A 17,943-nucleotide genomic window follows, 5' to 3' on the forward strand; every position below is an offset into this window, starting at 1 on the left:
AGCTTCTAAAATTGTAGCCCCTCTTTTGAAGGGCCAGACAGGAAGAATGGTCGAGGAGTAAGAGCGATGTGCCATAGCCACCATGTTCACAGTCAACATCTCATCTTCCATGTCGCTGGTGAGGAGCCTGCCTGAACGCACTGTTAGGAAATGCTCTTTCAGAAGCAAGCACCATTTCCGGATCCTAAGGTAACCATGGAGATCTGTGCCTCGTCGAGATGGGATGAAAAGCTCAAGATGGGAAGCAATGTTATTTTAAGCTTGACTTGTTTGAAGGCAAGTCCGTTGTTTTAGCATATTTAAAGGCATTTGCCATTTGTCAATTTTTTTATTTTAGCTTTTCATCTCTGGTACAGAAAGATCTAAACGGCTTTAGAAAAAAGAAAGAATATGTTAAGCTTTGTCAGTACAATCAGATTGAATCTGTCCCTGATTCTGCCTTGTAGAAACACTACTTGTAAGGAATCCTGCAGACCCAGACTCACTATGTTGCTATTGATCTTATTCAGTGGTCTAACAACATATCATCTGTATCTGCAGTTAATTTAAAATGAATACACTTCTGTCTGGTTAAACTTCCAGAAGTCTTTCTGTTGTAACAGTTTAACTATTCAGGACTTTCCGATGCTATTAATTTCTGTTAGTGGAGTAATCAACGCTTTTTCCAGTCAGTCATGGGTATGATTCTGAAAGTCTGGAATGCTGCCTTTGCTGCCATTGATGGGAAAATGGTCTTAACAGCAAGTTAGAGCGCAGCCATTAGGGATTGAGTAAGAATTGTTCCTGTAGACCGCAGGCTGAGTACTGCGAGAGAAGACCACTAATGGGAACCATGCAGTGTTTTCTGTTAGGAGCGGAAACTGTGTGTGTCTCTGTGTGCGTATGCCTACGTATGTTTGTGCATGTTTGATTATGTGTGCATTTGTATATAAAGTATGTGTGCAAGTGTTACTGTGTGTGTGTGTGTGTGTGTGTGTGTGTGTGTGTGTGTGGCCAACGCTGGGCTTCCTAGGGTGTGTGTGTGTGTGTGCGCGTGTGCGCGTGTGTGTGTGCGTGTGTGTACGTACGTATGTAATTGTATGTGTATGTGCACTCGTGTGAAGTGTGTTCTCAGAGGGCTTTTGCTGGACCATAGCAGCAGTTTGGCCTCTCTAGCATCTTAAAACCGAGGCAGTCTGAATAGCCTGCTGGAGGATGAGTCATAGTGGCTAACGCTAAAGCAGAGTGGGTCTGTCGAGCAGTGGGTGGCTCATTGTGTCTGCGTACATTAATATGAGTGGGTGTTTAAATGTGTACACATGTGTACATTTCCATGAGATTGCCATGCAAAGCAGGAAGTTCTATAGTCAGCAGATAATATGCATTTGGATCTAGTTGTTTGCTGTTTGTTTTATTGCCTTCATTGTATCTAAGCAATACACTATTTGCAGTGTTATCAGTGTAATCCACATCATCTTTTTAAGCAATGTGATTAGTACATGATTACTACATGTTTAATCATTGTGTTCCTGGTGAGTGGTCCTGTAGATAAATCATTTAAATGTTCTATTTAAAGCAATCACTTTCAAATATATATAGAGTGTATCTACAAAAAGATCTGCAGGCCTACAGCTTGCAGCACTTAACATTGTGGGATCATACACACTAGAAGATGGCTGTTGTTTGAAACAGCCTCTGTGTACCCCTCTGTTTATGCTGTTTCTATTTCAGTTTTGGTCCTGTATCTCTCTCTGCCCTTCACCCTGATGCTGTCACTGTGTTTGGCAGGGAGCCAAGGAAGGTGTTGCTGCACAAGGGCTCCACAGGCCTGGGCTTCAACATTGTTGGCGGGGAGGATGGAGAAGGCATCTTCGTCTCCTTCATCCTGGCAGGAGGGCCGGCTGACCTGAGCGGTGAGCTGAGGAGGGGAGACCGGATTCTCTCGGTCAGTATCTCAACCTCAAGCTTTCTGTTTGGCCACATCAACAACTGTAACAAGTTTGAGGCAGTTCAGGCAACTCCCATTGTCAGAATAATGATGATAGAATTAAAGGTGGCCTAGTGTTTAGAAAGCCAGCAAACATCTGCCCTGCTGAAATGTCCTTGAGCAAACATTCAATTCATAACAACTCTGAGGGAGCTTAGCTGTGCTCTGCCAGACAAGAGAATTTTGTGAATCAATAAGGTATCCAATTAATAACATATTGAAATCCCTTGACGTTCACTCTTAACTTTTTTCAGAACCCAGTTTTGCTCTAAATATATGTATGTTTTATTTCACTGCTGCTTGCTTCCAGCTAAATTTGTTTCCTCTACAGATCTTCACAATTAGACAAGCACCACACCTTTAGGATCTAATCTGGGTTTTCTTGCTGAAATATTTGTTGTGTGCCTGGTTTGTTGCAGGTGAATGGAGTGAACCTAAGGAATGCCACACATGAGCAGGCGGCTGCAGCGCTGAAGAGAGCTGGACAGACTGTCACCATCATAGCTCAGTACAGGCCTGAAGGTGAGGACAAACTGTCTCATATCACACATAAACACTTTATACTATATAAATATATAATGCACCAAAATGGGTCTTGAACTCTCAGTTTTGATTGGCTGTACTGGAAAGAGTTACCATCAAACAACCAGTATAAGCCTGTTACAGATTGTTTTGCTGTTCGGCCCTACTGATCTCCACCTATCACCGTCTGTGCAATGTTGCCTCCAAGTTCCAACATGTACTTATATGCTCAAATAATACTTAATTTATTTTAGTTTGTGGTTATTGTATTAAACACAATTTTATTAGAATGTGAGCACAATATAAACTAAAATTAATAAAGTTCCTTAAAACTCGTTCCTTGAACTAGCAAATGACTGCTACTCATGGATGTTTTATATTACTCTCATTCTGTTTCTATGGGAAAGGCACTGTCAAATTGCATTGTGAGAAACGTAGGATCCAATGTTTTTGACGCTTACACTAGGCAATAAGTCAGGATATCTCGGCTTCTGCTGCTTTGATTTAATCCATTTACTGTGTTTGTTTTTTTTTAAAGCCACCAAATTTTAAGAAAGTGCAGCACTATATCAGCTATATCACAGGAATACCAGTGGTATATACGACGTAGACTACACCACTGGTACTCTACGTGATAGGCAGGTATACGCAGTATACCCACTAAGAAAGCTCCAGGATTTCCACATACCCACTTAAAAATGCCCAATGACACGCAACAACATACTTTCCATTATATTTTGAATTGTCATCTGTGTTTTTCTTCTTCACATAGGCTATATAAAGGTATTTCCACCGTAAATTGGTGCATACAAGTTTATCAGAATACAGGAAATTAAGTCATTGATGCTCTATATGTCCCTGGGTGAGGACCCCCACTATGATATACACCCCCCCCCCAAAAGGGAGATTCTGGCCAATATATATATATATATACACACACACACAGTACAGTACACCCACTACAATACATTAAACTATACCACTGAGGAATACCCCTTTAACGTTGCTATGAAACATCAGATCCACCTGGTTTGGCGATGGAGGCATGCGCTAGTAGCTCTGGCTGCAAATGAGGGCAGCGCTCCTGCTGTAGGAGGAAGTATTCAGGTTCAGGGGCGGCACTGGTGTTAGCAGACTGAAGTGTTGAGCCAACTGCAAGGCGGGCAAACGAGCCGCTGTTGTTCTTCCTGTTCTAACTCCGAGCCCGCTGTTCGTGGACACAAACCCGGACAGCGATGGAAAGAGGACACTAAGCGGATATCGCGAGCTACGACACCAGAGGAAAGTTTAAAGAGAGTTTAAACTGACAGTGGAAAACGGAAAAAAAACTTCCAACTTGTATCTGTCTACCAGCCTGTGCGGATGGGGGATGGGCTTGACTACAACAGCAGCAGAGCAGAAGCCGCATGAACTCCCTAATGACTTGATGTAGAAACCGGCGAAATAGAAGCCACAGTTTCACTTGATTGAGGTGAGAAAAGGAACAAACATCGGAAATATTGACATGTTGAAACAGGAACAAATTGTGTGAGGTAATTTTTACTGCTACTTTACCGAGGTTGACGGTAGTTTGTTGCTCTTCCTAGCTGAAACCTGTAGTTTTACTCCTGTAACGTTAGTAACGTTACAGTAACGTTATACAAAGTGAGTGTACGGTCCGCTTATGTCTGAGACACTAAAAGCAAGAGTTGTGGCAACACGGGCTTCAAAGTCTTTTAATAAACCTTGAAATTAAAACGTTACCGCGGGAGATATGTGATAGCCTCACCCCTACTGTACTTAAATACAACCACCTCTATGGGGAATTCCTGCCATTACCTGGACGTTTTATGACTTGTTTTTTTTCTCACTTGTGGCCAGTTGAAGTAGCGTTATGTTGTAATTTATATGCAGGAGAATGTATTAAGGTGCTTTAAACAGTTGCTTTACTGTTCTTCTGTAACCTAAACCTTGGGGACACAGGTGTTTGTTTGTCAGCTTGATGGTAGTGGTTTTGAACAGTGACCTCACATGTGAGCTCACCTCTTCACATTTACATTACGTCTGTATGTCACACCAGACTTCGGACTCTCTGACCACAAGTCCAATTTCATGCTGACTAAAGCATAATTTATGTGTTGGCTAGCATTCACAAAATGGAACACTATTTCTTTGTAATAGTACATTGTAGATTGGCTGCATTACAGCTACTTTGGCAGCTGCATTTTTCTCAGTGTTTTTTGTAATTCTTTGCTTGTGTACTTGAGCATGCTGCAGTAATGCTATAACAACAATGGGGAGGATATTGTGAGCATTAGATCAAGGCTGAGTTCTCAGGTTGGACTATGACAGGAATGTGAAGGGGCATACGTTGTAGCATGCTCACACCCCATATTCCTCTCTCTCGAAAAAAAAAAAATTCTTTCAATAAAACACAAGCCTTTAATGTCCAATAACTCTCCTAGGTCATTGGAATGGAGGTGGGACAAGATCAGTCAATTGGCATGGGGCAAAGCTAAAGAAAGACACATGCTGAGATCAAAACTGACAGAGTGGTGATAGAGGTTTTCTTTCTGCTACATATACTTTTTTTAATACTATTATAATGCTTCATTTTTGTCCATGTGAGTTCATGTTGTCTCACAGGCCAATCAGGCAGCATCTTCAATAATGACGTGGTTAGTTGAAGGGAACCTTTGTTTTCCATATCAAATCATGCTTTCAGCTCTGTGCCCCCTTTGTAACCCAGTGAAGGACACCTATCTGTTTTGTATACAATGCTTAACTACTCAAAACACACAAGCCGAGCGCTGGCAAATGATTGACTTCCTGCATCCCCACTGGTGACCTGCGATCTGTCGCCAGTAATTCTGCTGGCATACTAAAGTGGTGTGCGACATGTCGTTCGTTTGAGTTTGGAGCAGGAGGAACCCCCAGTGAGATGTACAGACAGTCAGTCAGGGGGAGGAAGTGGAGGGTGAATGCTGGTGTATGCAGGGCAAACTGCCTGGAGAGTATTCTCAGATGCCGGGGCCTGGGCGTCCACAGACCTCTGATGGAAGGCCAGCACTGAAAACTACAAGAAGCCCCAACAGAGCTCACAAGCTGCAGAAGGATAAGGAGCCCCACCCACCCACCCACCCCCCCACCCCGACTCTCAGTGGCTAACTGGAGCATCACCAAGTCTTCTCGCATTCAGCTGGAAGGAATGGAAGTGAGGGGTGTACATCCACATGCTGCCTTGCCCCACTGTCAAGGAGTGTAATTACACAAAAATCTTTGCATGTAGGAAATGGGAGGAGGGCTGTGGAGGAAATGTTAAACTCAATGGCCCCTCAGCAAACTCACACCAATGCGCATGACAGAAGTTTGTAGAAATAGTGAAGCCAGGGTCTACATGTTCCTCCTGCAGTGTATTATTGGTTAGGGTGTGTGTCTCTGCGCTGGCTCGACTATCCCTGAGAACATAACACACTCTCACATTACAAGTACATGCCTGCTGTGTTGCATAACTGGATCAAAAGAGAAGCGACTGCCCCCCCCCCCCAAAAAAAATAATAAAAAAAGCTGTACAACTAATGAGGACACACAGTGAGAGATATAGAATAGACCCAGTTTCTATTAGCTGTCTTTTCTTCCTGTGGGTCACTCCTAAAAATATAGGCTAGCTCTTGTGTATTAAGTGCTTTAAGGGAGTTAAGAGTTTAATCGTTAATAATTGTGGACTCCCGTTTCCCAGCATTTCATTGGTGTGCTTGTGAGTAGTGATGTACTGTTAATGAATAATTGATGTTGGGTTAATCACTGTAAAGAGTTCGATTAGTCAAAAATGTATTAATAGACATGGCAAATATGAATCATTCTTTACCAGGTAGCTATAATTATGTTCTCATAAAAGTCAGTAACACTTGCTGTGTCATCAGATAATTTAGCATATGTCTACTTTATATAAGCATTTGCTGCTGTAGGTTTCTAGCCTGGCTCCGCCCTCCTACGTACTTCCACTCAATTTTCATTTTCCTTTTGTACTACGTCTGGGTATGCGGTATATTCTTGGGTTTTCTCCGGTCAAATCTTTACCGGTCCAATCAGCGAACAGAGGGAGTGGCTGAGAACGATGACATTGAGGTTCTGTAACATTCGGTGAGTTCCGTAATGGCGGCGGAGAAAGATGCGAGCGAAGCCATTCGGTCCGTTGTGGCAACGCTGCCGAATATCCAGAAATTAAAGCCCGAGCAAGAACAATCTTTGCTGAGTTTTGTTGGTGGCCGTGATGTTGTGGCCCTCCTCCCCACGGGGTTCAGGAAAAGTTAGTTGTGAAGGAGTTGGCTAAGGTGAACGCTAGCGATGCGACGTCACTTGTCAATGGAGAGTGGCCAGACTCTCTGTACAAATGAAATGTACCAGAGTCTGGTAGGACCAGGCTAGTAGGTTTCAGCCCTAATCGTTGATAAAAGAATAGGTTTGAGAATATTTGAGTGCCCTGCATGTCCATCCAAAACATATTCTATCAAATATAAAAGGCAAGTTGTGCAGAATTTTGTTAATTAACGGCCCACATTTTCATTTTTCATTTCCATTTTATTTTTATAATTCACAGGTGTTAGTTAATTTCCGAGGCGAATACCCAGTTTACTTGGGATATAGTAGAGGTAGCTATAGATGATAAACCTTGTCAACTTCCGTGAGGTAAAAACACCCTTTTTGTTTTTTTAAGCTTTTATTTTTAATCAGATGTCTGACAGTAATGAGATGACGGGAAATGAGATGAGGGGAGGAATGACATGCAGCAAAGGTCCCAGGCCAGATGCGAACCGAGGGACAATGCGGTTCATGGGCAGCGCCTTAAGTTGAGCCACAATGGCCCCCAATTTTTAGTGACATCAGTCATCAATCACAATTCATTAACGTTGCCAGAATTAGTTAAGGAATTGCTTAAATTTGCATCCCTACTTGTGAGTGATCTGAGGACTGAATGTTGCTGTTACAATTGCGACTTTGATTTTTACATTACATGTCATTTAGCTGACGCTGCTTGTTATATTGATTTGTATTAGTTTCCTGATCTGATTTCCTCACAATCCAGGCACACTTCTGAAAGATTTATTTCCAATACCGTTACTCCATGTGCTCAATATACTGTATAATGTGTAACCAGCAGTTGATACAGAACTTAGCTTTCAGTATAATGTATCGTTCTCCTGTGGCACTGTTGTGATACTCATTCTCCAGTATAACAGTAGTACTGGGAGTATCCTACATTTTCTGTGTAACAGGTGTAAACTTCCTCATCATCTGACTTTAAAATGAATGGAAACTGAAAGCACTTTATTGTAAAGAAAGTAAGTGCTGCAAGTTGATCAGAGATTTATTATATTGTGTTGATGAAATTGCTTTATGCTGATGTCGTCAAGAAGGCGCGGCAGCAATTTATGGTTTAGCTTATGATTCCCAACCTAACTCCCAACAGAGACCTAAAGCTGATGGTAGTTCAGTGCTCGTCCTGCTCCTCTTGAATGTCCACAGTGTTTAGCTGAATCATTGGGACGTTAGGAATGTGAACAAGCAAAGCATTTAGCCCTTCCACCTGTGCTACTCATAGTACTATCTCACCGGCACAGCTCTCAGCCAGCCTTTCAGGTTGGGGTTATTGTGAAGCAGAGCATTGCCGTTTTCTCCTGTGCCTGAGAACCAAGTGGACTAGTCTGAATGGCTGTCTGTTTCCAAATGTGCCGTCCCTGTTCTATGAGTGCTAGGACGTTGCTCTTAGTTACAGCCAGTCAGGCGGTGTCTGGTTACCTCACCTTGCAGTGACACCCTGTTGTATTGTTAACCCTTTTAGCAGAGACCAGGGTGGAGAGCTGGCACCATGCCCGGGGCGGGATGTGTGTTTGCTTTGAATCCCCTTTAGGTTTCGGCAGGAGGTTAGAGTTCAGCGACCTGAAGCTTGTTTTTGCACCTGCCCAGAATTTTCCGGGAGCTTGGACTAACTTCTGCTAAATAATATTTGGAGGCATTCTTTTTTTTTTTTTTTTACGGCTACTTGTAGGCTTGCTGGACAGACTCTGGACTTTGATCTCTTGTTGTTCACGTTACAGGAAGTGTTGCCAGCTATGGATGATTAAGCTGTACAGTAAGGTAGGAGTCGAGCCATGAAGGCAAAAGAGACGTGTGGAATAAATGTGGACAATACTCTCTCACACTGGTTCTTTTATAGGCTAATTATGATCAAGACATACATATGTTGTGTCATTGACACTAAAGTGTACGTTATTACATGCCATTAACAATGAAATTCTTGTTTATTGCATACAGCTAAATTCATTAGTGCAGCTCTGCAAACTAATTCTAACTGAGATTACTTTCTTTTTATCAGCAGTGTAAAGAATATTTTAACATTTAGATATAAGACAAAAATTGGTTGCTCACACTGCTGCTTTTTTTGTGTGGTCCCAACAGCTCCTTTGTGTGATCACATGAGCAACCTAGCCTACTTGTTTTTCTAGCTGCATCTGCCGGTCTGTTTATCTAGCCGTGTGCTGTGTGCTGCGGTGGCCTAGCTTGTTCCAGCAGCCTGGGCACAGAGCTCGCTGCGCACAGCGGGCTAATGAGAGCATTCTTAACGAGGAAGTCCAGGCGGATTCATATATCATCCCTGTGCTCCAGAGCAGCAACTGGATTTACACACCTATGACAAATGGTCATGCATTTGAAATTGTTGGAGGCCTTCCCTTTTTTTAACCACACTAAAGAGCCCATGTTGAACTTAATTAATCTGTGTAATTAATTACCTGACATGAGACATTACTGGATGTGTAAGGCAGATCTGTGATAAACCATCTGTTCCTGGGGTCATTAATCAGCCTAAGGATTCGCTGAACCTTTCCTCTCTTCGCTCCGGCTCACTGCAGTGCCAACTGAGACACAGAGATCTCCAACAGTTTACCAGTGAAACAAGAGAGCAGAGTCCAACTCTCTTTTGGCCTCTTTATTTGACATGTTCGATACCACCTTAACCTTGGGTATATCAACTGTTAAGCCTAAGCTGGCATTATATATGCTCGAGGACCTATTTTTGACACTGCTTGTTTTGTTTGTTCCCTCCAATGCAGAGTATAGTCGCTTTGAGTCCAAGATCCACGACCTGAGGGAGCAGATGATGAACAGCAGCATGAGCTCAGGATCAGGCTCCCTGCGCACCAGTGAGAAACGTTCCCTCTATGTCAGGTAAAGATGGAGCACACACACACACTGACACACACTGACACTGACACAAAGTCATGGTTGCACTCACAACATGATATTCTAAGATCTGTAGTCAAAATAGTCACTCTTGCTTAATAAAACTCTACCTGCCTGTGGGGGAAATAAAGCCTTAAAAGCACGTAGTCAAAAAGCAGCCACACTGTCCGAGTACAGCAGCATGACGTATATTGCATAGATCATAAGATAAAACACGATTCTTCACACTAAGCTATTTGTAGCGTGACATTTAATCTAAGGCATTGGGTTGATACAATTCATCACCATCATAAATGTGATGGACAGGCACCCCCTGTTGTTGTTGTTGTTGTTGTTGTAATGCCACATATGACATTGACTCTACTTTGTGTAATGTAGATTTACAGTGGGGCTTGTCGAAGGGACCTGTGTTATGACACTTTGGGACGGTTGCCAAACTGGATGGAGGCTCATTTAGGAATTAAAACAGGTGGCATCCTTCTGCTCACATAAAAGCAGAACTCACAGGACTCACAGGGGTCAAGGTGAAAGGACTGTGTGATGTAACTCCATATGGTTCAAGGGCTTCGCCATATTTATACTGAAGCACTAATGTGCTTCTCTCAATCTAAGCCTAATATTTACTTTACTAGCCCAAGTTCAACAGCAATGGACCGTACACTGATATATCAAGAGTATATAGGTGTTATCTCATCAGACGCCCGCTGTAGAGAGAGGAGTGTTAACCAGTCTGACTCATGCCTTTCTTATAGGCTGGCTCCTATGAAGCATGTAGAGCCTAGGCTGCTCCTGTGCGGGTGATAAAGCCCACAGTTATGTTGGAAAAGCTGTCTAGCTAGCCAGGTGATGCAAGAGCAACCATGTCCTCCCAGCCCAGCCTCAGGAATGTGGAGGCGTCGGGCCTTTAACGTGTTCTTAGAAATAAAATTAAAACAGTCACATGTGTTCACATACTCTCCGAAACTCTCTAAGTGTGCCAAGGTGCTATAACATGGTTAAGGTTAGGAATTTGACTATCACTCATCAACCTTTGTTAAAAGTGCCCTTGTTTTCCTGTTAAGCGCACAAGCAGTTAAGCTTAGATTGCATCATGACAGTTTCAGTAGCACTGTTTACATATTGCCAGCTGCAGTTTCAGTTGGCAGGAATACTTCAGCCAAAATCTTTAACTGGGGGGGTGGGGTTTTTTGGCCATAACATATCTGTCCACTGGACCATGGTATATGACCTGTAGATATAGGCTTGTAGGTCAAGTAAAGTTAAAACCTGTAAAGCAGGTGTTAATACCTTTCTAGAAATGACTGGGTTTACCTGTCTGACAAGATAGTGACGCATTCAGCAGAACAATAAACAGTGAACGTCTGTAGTGGAAAGTATGTAGCTATGTAACAGCAGTTAGAAATGTCAAGTGGAAGCACGTGAAGAGCATGCTTTAAATTGTCGTGTTGTCAGAAATAAGATGTGACATTGCTTTCCACCTTATGTTTGTATGGTTACACAGACATAAGAAGACTTTCACCAGGTGTTACATTGTCATCTTTATTTCCACATATTGTTAATAATAGTAAAGGCACAGCCCACATGCAAGCAATGTAAAATAATTGAATAAGCAACAAATAATGTAATACAGGAAATTCATAGCTGCCATTTTGTGCCACGTATGGAGTAATTTGATCTTGGTGCATGTGGAATCTCTACACACATATTCAAGATAAAAGGAAGGAAGGAGTAACCCAAGCCTTGGTTTTTGCAGAGCTTTGTTTGATTATGATCGAACGAGGGACAGCTGCCTGCCCAGCCAAGGCCTGAGCTTCTCTTATGGGGATATCCTTCATGTCATAAACGCTTCTGATGACGAGTGGTGGCAGGCGAGGCTGGTCACGCCACATGGAGAAAGCGAGCAGATTGGGGTCATTCCGAGCAAGAAAAGGTACACTCACACTTCATTCATAGTGTGCCAGACAAAGCTAATGTGACTACTACCATTCATGCCCAGCCTAAACGTATTTCCCTTTCGCTTTCTTTCCCCCCCTCAGAGTTGAGAAGAAAGAGCGGGCCAGGTTAAAAACAGTCAAGTTCCACGCCAGGACAGGCATGATTGAGTCCAACAGGGTAAGTGTAGAGGGCCAGCTGCTCCTTGCCCTGGTGCCAGAGAGGCTGCCTTCAGTGCTGCTGCTGGGCTCCCAGGGAGATGGCCTACTTCCCCCTGAGTGTGGGAAAGAGACCAGCACCTGCTCACTGAAGCGAGCACAAAAAGCGCTCATATTACTGTATAGATTACACAGAAGCTCCGTGGAGATGTGAGGGCCCTGTAACCTCCACAGCTCGTGCACTCAGTGATATCAAGAAATATGCACTTACAAAATGTCTGCACGTTTGTCAGAGGCCGATCTGTCAGATGTAATTTGCAGATGGATAAATCAGCTGTAAATGTTGTCTGTATCATCTATAATGCAAGCAGATTAAATTGAATGAAAATGGTACATGTTTAAGTTGATAAACGGACTTCTGTTTACTTCACATTGATATGCCATTCATTTTCACCCAGCTTCTCATTTTCATTATCTGATGTGCATTGTTTGTTTGCATTTCATTTGTTTTTTTTTGCATGGGTGTTGAGTACCCTCATTGAAACCCATTCTGTTTTTGTTTTCACCCCCTCGTTGCCCCTTCTCACCCACACATCGACAAGCAGCCAGTCAAAGTAAAGCGCAAAAAAAGCTTCAACCTCTCACGCAAGTTCCCGTTTTACAAGAGCAAGGAGAATATTGTGCAGGAGTTGGTGGAGTCTGAACGTGAGTACCAGCTGTGTGATCGAGGGGGGGTGGTGTTGTTTTTGTCCTATCCCCTTCATGCTTCCGTTCTGTCTCTCAACTTTCATCTTTCCACTCACCTCCAGGGATGGTTTGTGTGATGGCACCACTCTCATCCCTTTCTCACTGTCCCAGAGAGATGCCCCACATGCTGAGCCGGCATCAGGCTGAAGATATGGGGCTCTCTCTGGTGTGTCTGTGCATCTGTCTATGGGCTCCAGAGGAGTGTGTGCTGCCAGCTGTGCGTGTGTGTGTGTGCTTGGCTGCATTAACACACTGGCCTTCTTACACCGTGATGCTACTCCTTGTATAAGTCCTGATCAATTCTCCAGTCAGTCACTGACCCACAACAAGAAGAATCTCATTAACTGGACTGAAGCTTTAACACTTAACAGGTCAAAATCCCATTTTAATGGGATTGGACTTGTGTAATTGAAAGGCCGTGGCTTACTATGAACAAAGTGGGGCTCAGGCTTAATGAGTACAGCACAGCGCCATGTGTCAGTGGGCCTGGCGAGCACTACACAGCACTCCTCTCCCTCTCTGCCCCAACTCTCACTAACCTCTTCTTCTTCCTGTCTGCTCTCTTCTCTTGGTTTCTGCTCTCACCTGTCGGGACATCTAGGACTTCCCAGGGTTAAGCGATGACTTTTATGGATCAAAGAGTTTGAGTAAGTGTGTGGTTGTACTGTGTCAAGCAGCTGTCCCCTGAGCTCAGAAAAAAAATGCTTTGTCACTGCAGACCCAGCTGGGAATGCTAAACCACACACATTTAGCGTGACACACACACAGACCTATGTGCGGGCTCACACACACAACACACACACGCAAACTCAGATTCACAGTACACATAAAATGTGCATTCCCAAGGGATGGTGAGTGAGCATTACACTTATTCTGAGTGTCTCATGGGGTCTTTACAATAACTGTTTAGCAGAGTTTTGTCAGATAAGGTCACAGAGAGCTGGAATATATCTGTCACCAGAGCGGAGTGTTGTTATGCCTGGTTGGAAACACTTTTTCCCTCCAGTTCCCCTGAGTCAGCCAGCTCCTGCCTCCCTCCTGTGGACGGCGTAATGCCTGTATGTTTTCTTTGTCTTTCCCTGATATGAGATCCGCTGCCACAGGCACAGATCTAGCAATAGGAAACATTGGCCAGGGAGTTGGGGGTCATTTGGGATATTGTCACAGGAAACACTTAATTTCCTATTGCTTGCACCTAAAACCACTTCCCTAATATTGCGAGAGCATGGCTGCCACATCAAACAATACTTCTGCTTTCTTCTTTATTTATCTTTTTTTAATGGCCCAGATGTTGAGAAACAACATGCTTTTTTCCCCCTAATGCTGTTGAGGCAGGTGAAAATAATTTTCACCCGTACCATTATTTATTTGAATTGAGTTGTTTTTTAAATGATCTGCAACTCCCTCTCTTGTGCTTTTGCAGAATGCCTGACGTCCAACACAAGTGACAGTGAAAGCAGTTCGAGTGAGTCCCCTTAATTTCTCATGGTTTGTTTTACCATGGCCACATAAATGAATAACATGTTCTTAAATTTACCTGTGAAATGACATCTGTATAATATTCCCCTTTGCGTTTTTATCAGCCAGGACTTTTATTGTGTTTCTTTAAATAAGATGTAAACTTTCTGATGATTTTGCTTTGTGCTATTACAGAGGGACAGGAGGACACGATTCTTTCCTATGAGCCAGTCATTCGACAGGAAAGTGAGTGAATCACTTCTCCACAATTTACTAAAAACTAGGGATGCATGATATTGGATTTTGGCCGATATTCAATATGCTGATATTTTTAAACTCATTTTGGCTCATTTTGGCTGATGCCTATATATATATATATATATATATATATATATATATACAGTGAGGAAAATAAGTATTTGAACACCCTGCTATTTTGCAAGTTCTCCCACTTAGAAATCATGGAGGGGTCTGAAATTGTCATCGTAGGTGCATGTCCACTGTGAGAGACATAATCTAAAAAAAAAAATCCAGAAATCACAATGTATGATTTTTTTAACTATTTATTTGTATGATACAGCTGCAAATAAGTATTTGAACACCTGAGAAAATCAATGTTAATATTTGGTACAGTAGCCTTTGTTCGCAATTACAGAGGTCAAACGTTTCCTGTAGTTTTTCACCAGGTTTGCACACACTGCAGGAGGGATTTTGGCCCACTCCTCCACACAGATCTTCTCTAGATCAGTCAGGTTTCTGGGCTGTCGCTGAGAAACACGGAGTTTGAGCTCCCTCCAAAGATTCTCTATTGGGTTTAGGTCTGGAGACTGGCTAGGCCACGCCAGAACCTTGATATGCTTCTTACAGAGCCACTCCTTGGTTATCCTGGCTGTGTGCTTCGGGTCATTGTCATGTTGGAAGACCCAGCCTCGACCCATCTTCAATACTCTAACTGAGGAAAGGAGGTTGTTCCCCAAAATCTCGCAATACATGGCCCCGGTCATCCTCTCCTTAATACAGTGCAGTCGCCCTGTCCCATGTGCAGAAAAACACCCCCAAAGCATGATGCTACCACCCCCATGCTTCACAGTAGGGATGGTGTTCTTGGGATGGTACTCATCATTCTTCTTCTTCCAAACACGGTTAGTGGAATTATGACCAAAAAGTTCTATTTTGGTCTCATCTGACCACATGACTTTCTCCCATGACTCCTCTGGATCATCCAAATGGTCATTGGCAAACTTAAGACGGGCCTTGACATGTGCTGGTTTAAGCAGGGGAACCTTCCGTGCCATGCATGATTTCAAACCATGAAGTCTTAGTGTATTACCAACAGTAACCTTGGAAACGGTGGTCCCAGCTCTTTTCAGGTCATTGACCCTCCCGTGTAGTTCTGGGCTGATTTCTCACCTTTCTTAGGATCATTGAGACCCCACGAGGTGAGATCTTGCATGGAGCCCCAGTCCGAGGGAGACTGACAGTCATGTTTAGCTTCTTCCATTTTCTAATGATTGCTCCAACAGTGGACCTTTTTTCACCAAGCTGCTTGGAAATTTCCCCGTAGCCCTTTCCAGCCTTGTGGAGGTGTACAATTTTGTCTCTAGTGTCTTTGGACAGCTCTTTGGTCTTGGCCATGTTAGTAGTTGGATTCTTACTGATTGTATGGGGTGGACAGGTGTCTTTATGCAGCTAAAGACACCTGAAAAAGGTGCATCTAATTTAGGATAATAAATGGAGTGGAGGTGGACATTTTAAAGGCAGACTAACAGGTCTTTGAGGGTCAGAATTCTAGCTGATAGACAGGTAAATACTTATTTGCAGCTGTATCATACAAATAAATAGTTAAAAAATCATATATTGTAATTTCTGGATTGTTTTTTTTAGATTATGTCTCTCACAGTGGACATGCACCTACGATGTTAATTTCAGACCCCTCCATGATTGCTAAGTGGGAGAACTTGCAAAATAGCAGGGTGTTCAAATACTTATTTTCCTCACTGTATACACACACACACACACACACACACACTCACACACATCTTTTTTTATTTCACAGAACACAGTCTCTCTCCTGTACTACTTTTACCTACTTAATTTTATTTTTTGTAGATAGACATTAAACAAGACCAACAACATTTGATTCTACCATAAATGTATCTTTTAGCAAATGTAGACAGACATAGATTATATGCCAGTGCCACATTTTATTTATAAGTAAAACCAAGCTCCATATGTTTTCTGAGCTGCAAACTTGAAGTAATTAACAGTGTTAGTTTTAGCTAATGTGCTGAAAGTGATGAAACTTATTGAAAGTCCAGTTTACCGCACATCTGTGAAAAAGTTTGGATCATAGAACAATAACTGAGGAACACAAATATCCTGTTTTAGGTTTCATGACTAATCAAGGTTGGCGAGGGAGAGATCACTAAAGGAAAACTTGGAGGAGTGGCTTGTCACTAAAATCAGAATAGCTGGTCCACCGAAGCCTAAGTTAGTGAGCCTGAGCTGAAGTTGTCGCAAACTCCGTGCCGGCAGTCCCACTTCACTTTCTTTAACCAGCAGCTATCATGCAAGACACGGGAACTTGGCTTGGGTCTCGAGGAGTGGCAGCATTTATTCACCGACAGATAAACTGTACACAGACTGCGCTGCTACATTCACAGCTATAGCGTTTCTGCTAACTCACCGACACACACACACACACACACACACACACACACACACACACACACACACACACACACCTCCCTCTCTCTCTTTTTCTCTCCATCTCTCTTCCCCGCACACTTGCTAACGTGTGGACTGTAGCTGCCACTGTTTGTGTTTATGCTGTGTGCTAGTAGTTTGCTCCTGAAATTGTTTGTGATGGCAGTTCTTCATATGAGTGATCAAATTGGTGGTGTTAAGGATTTTACACGGCGTCCTCCTCGCAATACTTCGACCTTGCAAGCATTGCACACTGCACTCGCGTGTCTTGATTTTTCACCGTGAAAAGCCCTCAGACCGCAGACGTTACCGTCTCCACTTCAGCAAGTAAATCCTGTGTGGGTGTGGGTGTGTGTTTGTCGCCAAAAAACAAACACCCACACCAGCGCCGCCCTGACACACACCGGCAGCTAGACGGAAATAATCATCGGTTGTTGACATCAGGCCACTTTTGCTCATCGGACCGCTGCCGATATATAAAGAAATGCCAAATATCTGCCGATACCAACGTGATTGCCGATATATTGTGCATCCCTACTAAAAACGTATAGCATAAGTCAAACTATGTGCATTGTACATTTCTACATGTATCCTCACCTTAAGTTCTTCGTCTCCAATGCAGTCCACTACACAAGGCCTGTGATCATACTGGGCCCCATGAAGGACAGAGTTAATGATGACCTCATCTCTGAGTTTCCCCACAAGTTTGGCTCCTGTGTACCCCGTGAGTTTACAGCAACAAGCAGATCCAGACAGTGCAACTAAACATACCAGCAGTGATAAAAATAAACTTGTTCCGTTCCCCTTCTGCAGATACGACTCGTCCGAGGCGAGAGAACGAGATGGACGGCCAGGACTACCACTTTGTGGGATCGCGAGAACAAATGGAGAAAGACATTCAGGATAATAAATTCATTGAGGCTGGGCAGTTCAATGAGAACCTCTACGGGACGAGCATCTTGTCTGTCAGAACTGTGGCTGAGAGGGTAGGCACCGAGGCTTGTGTTGCTCTGTGCGATTGGGTTACCACATTGGGTTTGGTGTATTTGGAATGTAACCAGAGGAATGTAAGGTTTCCTGCTAAATCGGAAAGCAGACCTTTGTAATTTAATGTTCTACCAAATTATTAGTTTGCAGTAGTCATTTTTGCAGCATTACAAGAACCACAATTAATCCTATGTGGCCTACTTGTGTGACAGAAATCTAGAACTTTCTAGTATTTTTTTAACGAAG

The 17,943-nt window shown here is 43.1% G+C and overlaps 1 protein-coding gene across 10 annotated transcripts in view; it reads left to right on the plus strand.

Annotated features, from left to right (window-relative positions):
* Positions 1 to 17,943, plus strand: part of dlg3 (discs, large homolog 3 (Drosophila)) — a 90,159-nt gene that overhangs the window by 66,874 nt on the left and 5,342 nt on the right. For 7 of the 10 annotated variants that reach the window (XM_031302954.2, XM_031302961.2, XM_031302950.2 and 4 more), the window contains 10 exons: positions 1,768 to 1,924; positions 2,386 to 2,488; positions 9,580 to 9,694; positions 11,463 to 11,639; positions 11,746 to 11,821; positions 12,405 to 12,504; positions 13,970 to 14,011; positions 14,200 to 14,250; positions 17,333 to 17,434; positions 17,524 to 17,696. In XM_031302954.2, the coding sequence (XP_031158814.1) occupies positions 1,768 to 1,924; positions 2,386 to 2,488; positions 9,580 to 9,694; positions 11,463 to 11,639; positions 11,746 to 11,821; positions 12,405 to 12,504; positions 13,970 to 14,011; positions 14,200 to 14,250; positions 17,333 to 17,434; positions 17,524 to 17,696 (1,096 nt within the window). Of the gene's footprint in view, positions 1 to 19; positions 190 to 1,767; positions 1,925 to 2,385; positions 2,489 to 3,571; positions 3,960 to 9,579; positions 9,695 to 11,462; positions 11,640 to 11,745; positions 11,822 to 12,404; positions 12,505 to 13,147; positions 13,194 to 13,969; positions 14,012 to 14,199; positions 14,251 to 17,332; positions 17,435 to 17,523; positions 17,697 to 17,943 lie in introns of those variants that run through there. The other 3 variants (XM_031302958.2, XM_031302956.2, XM_031302959.2) reach the window with 3 other exon arrangements.

The sequence above is a fragment of the Sander lucioperca genome, chromosome 1 (genome assembly GCF_008315115.2).
Source record: "Sander lucioperca isolate FBNREF2018 chromosome 1, SLUC_FBN_1.2, whole genome shotgun sequence".
Classification (NCBI taxonomy): domain Eukaryota; kingdom Metazoa; phylum Chordata; class Actinopteri; order Perciformes; family Percidae; genus Sander; species Sander lucioperca.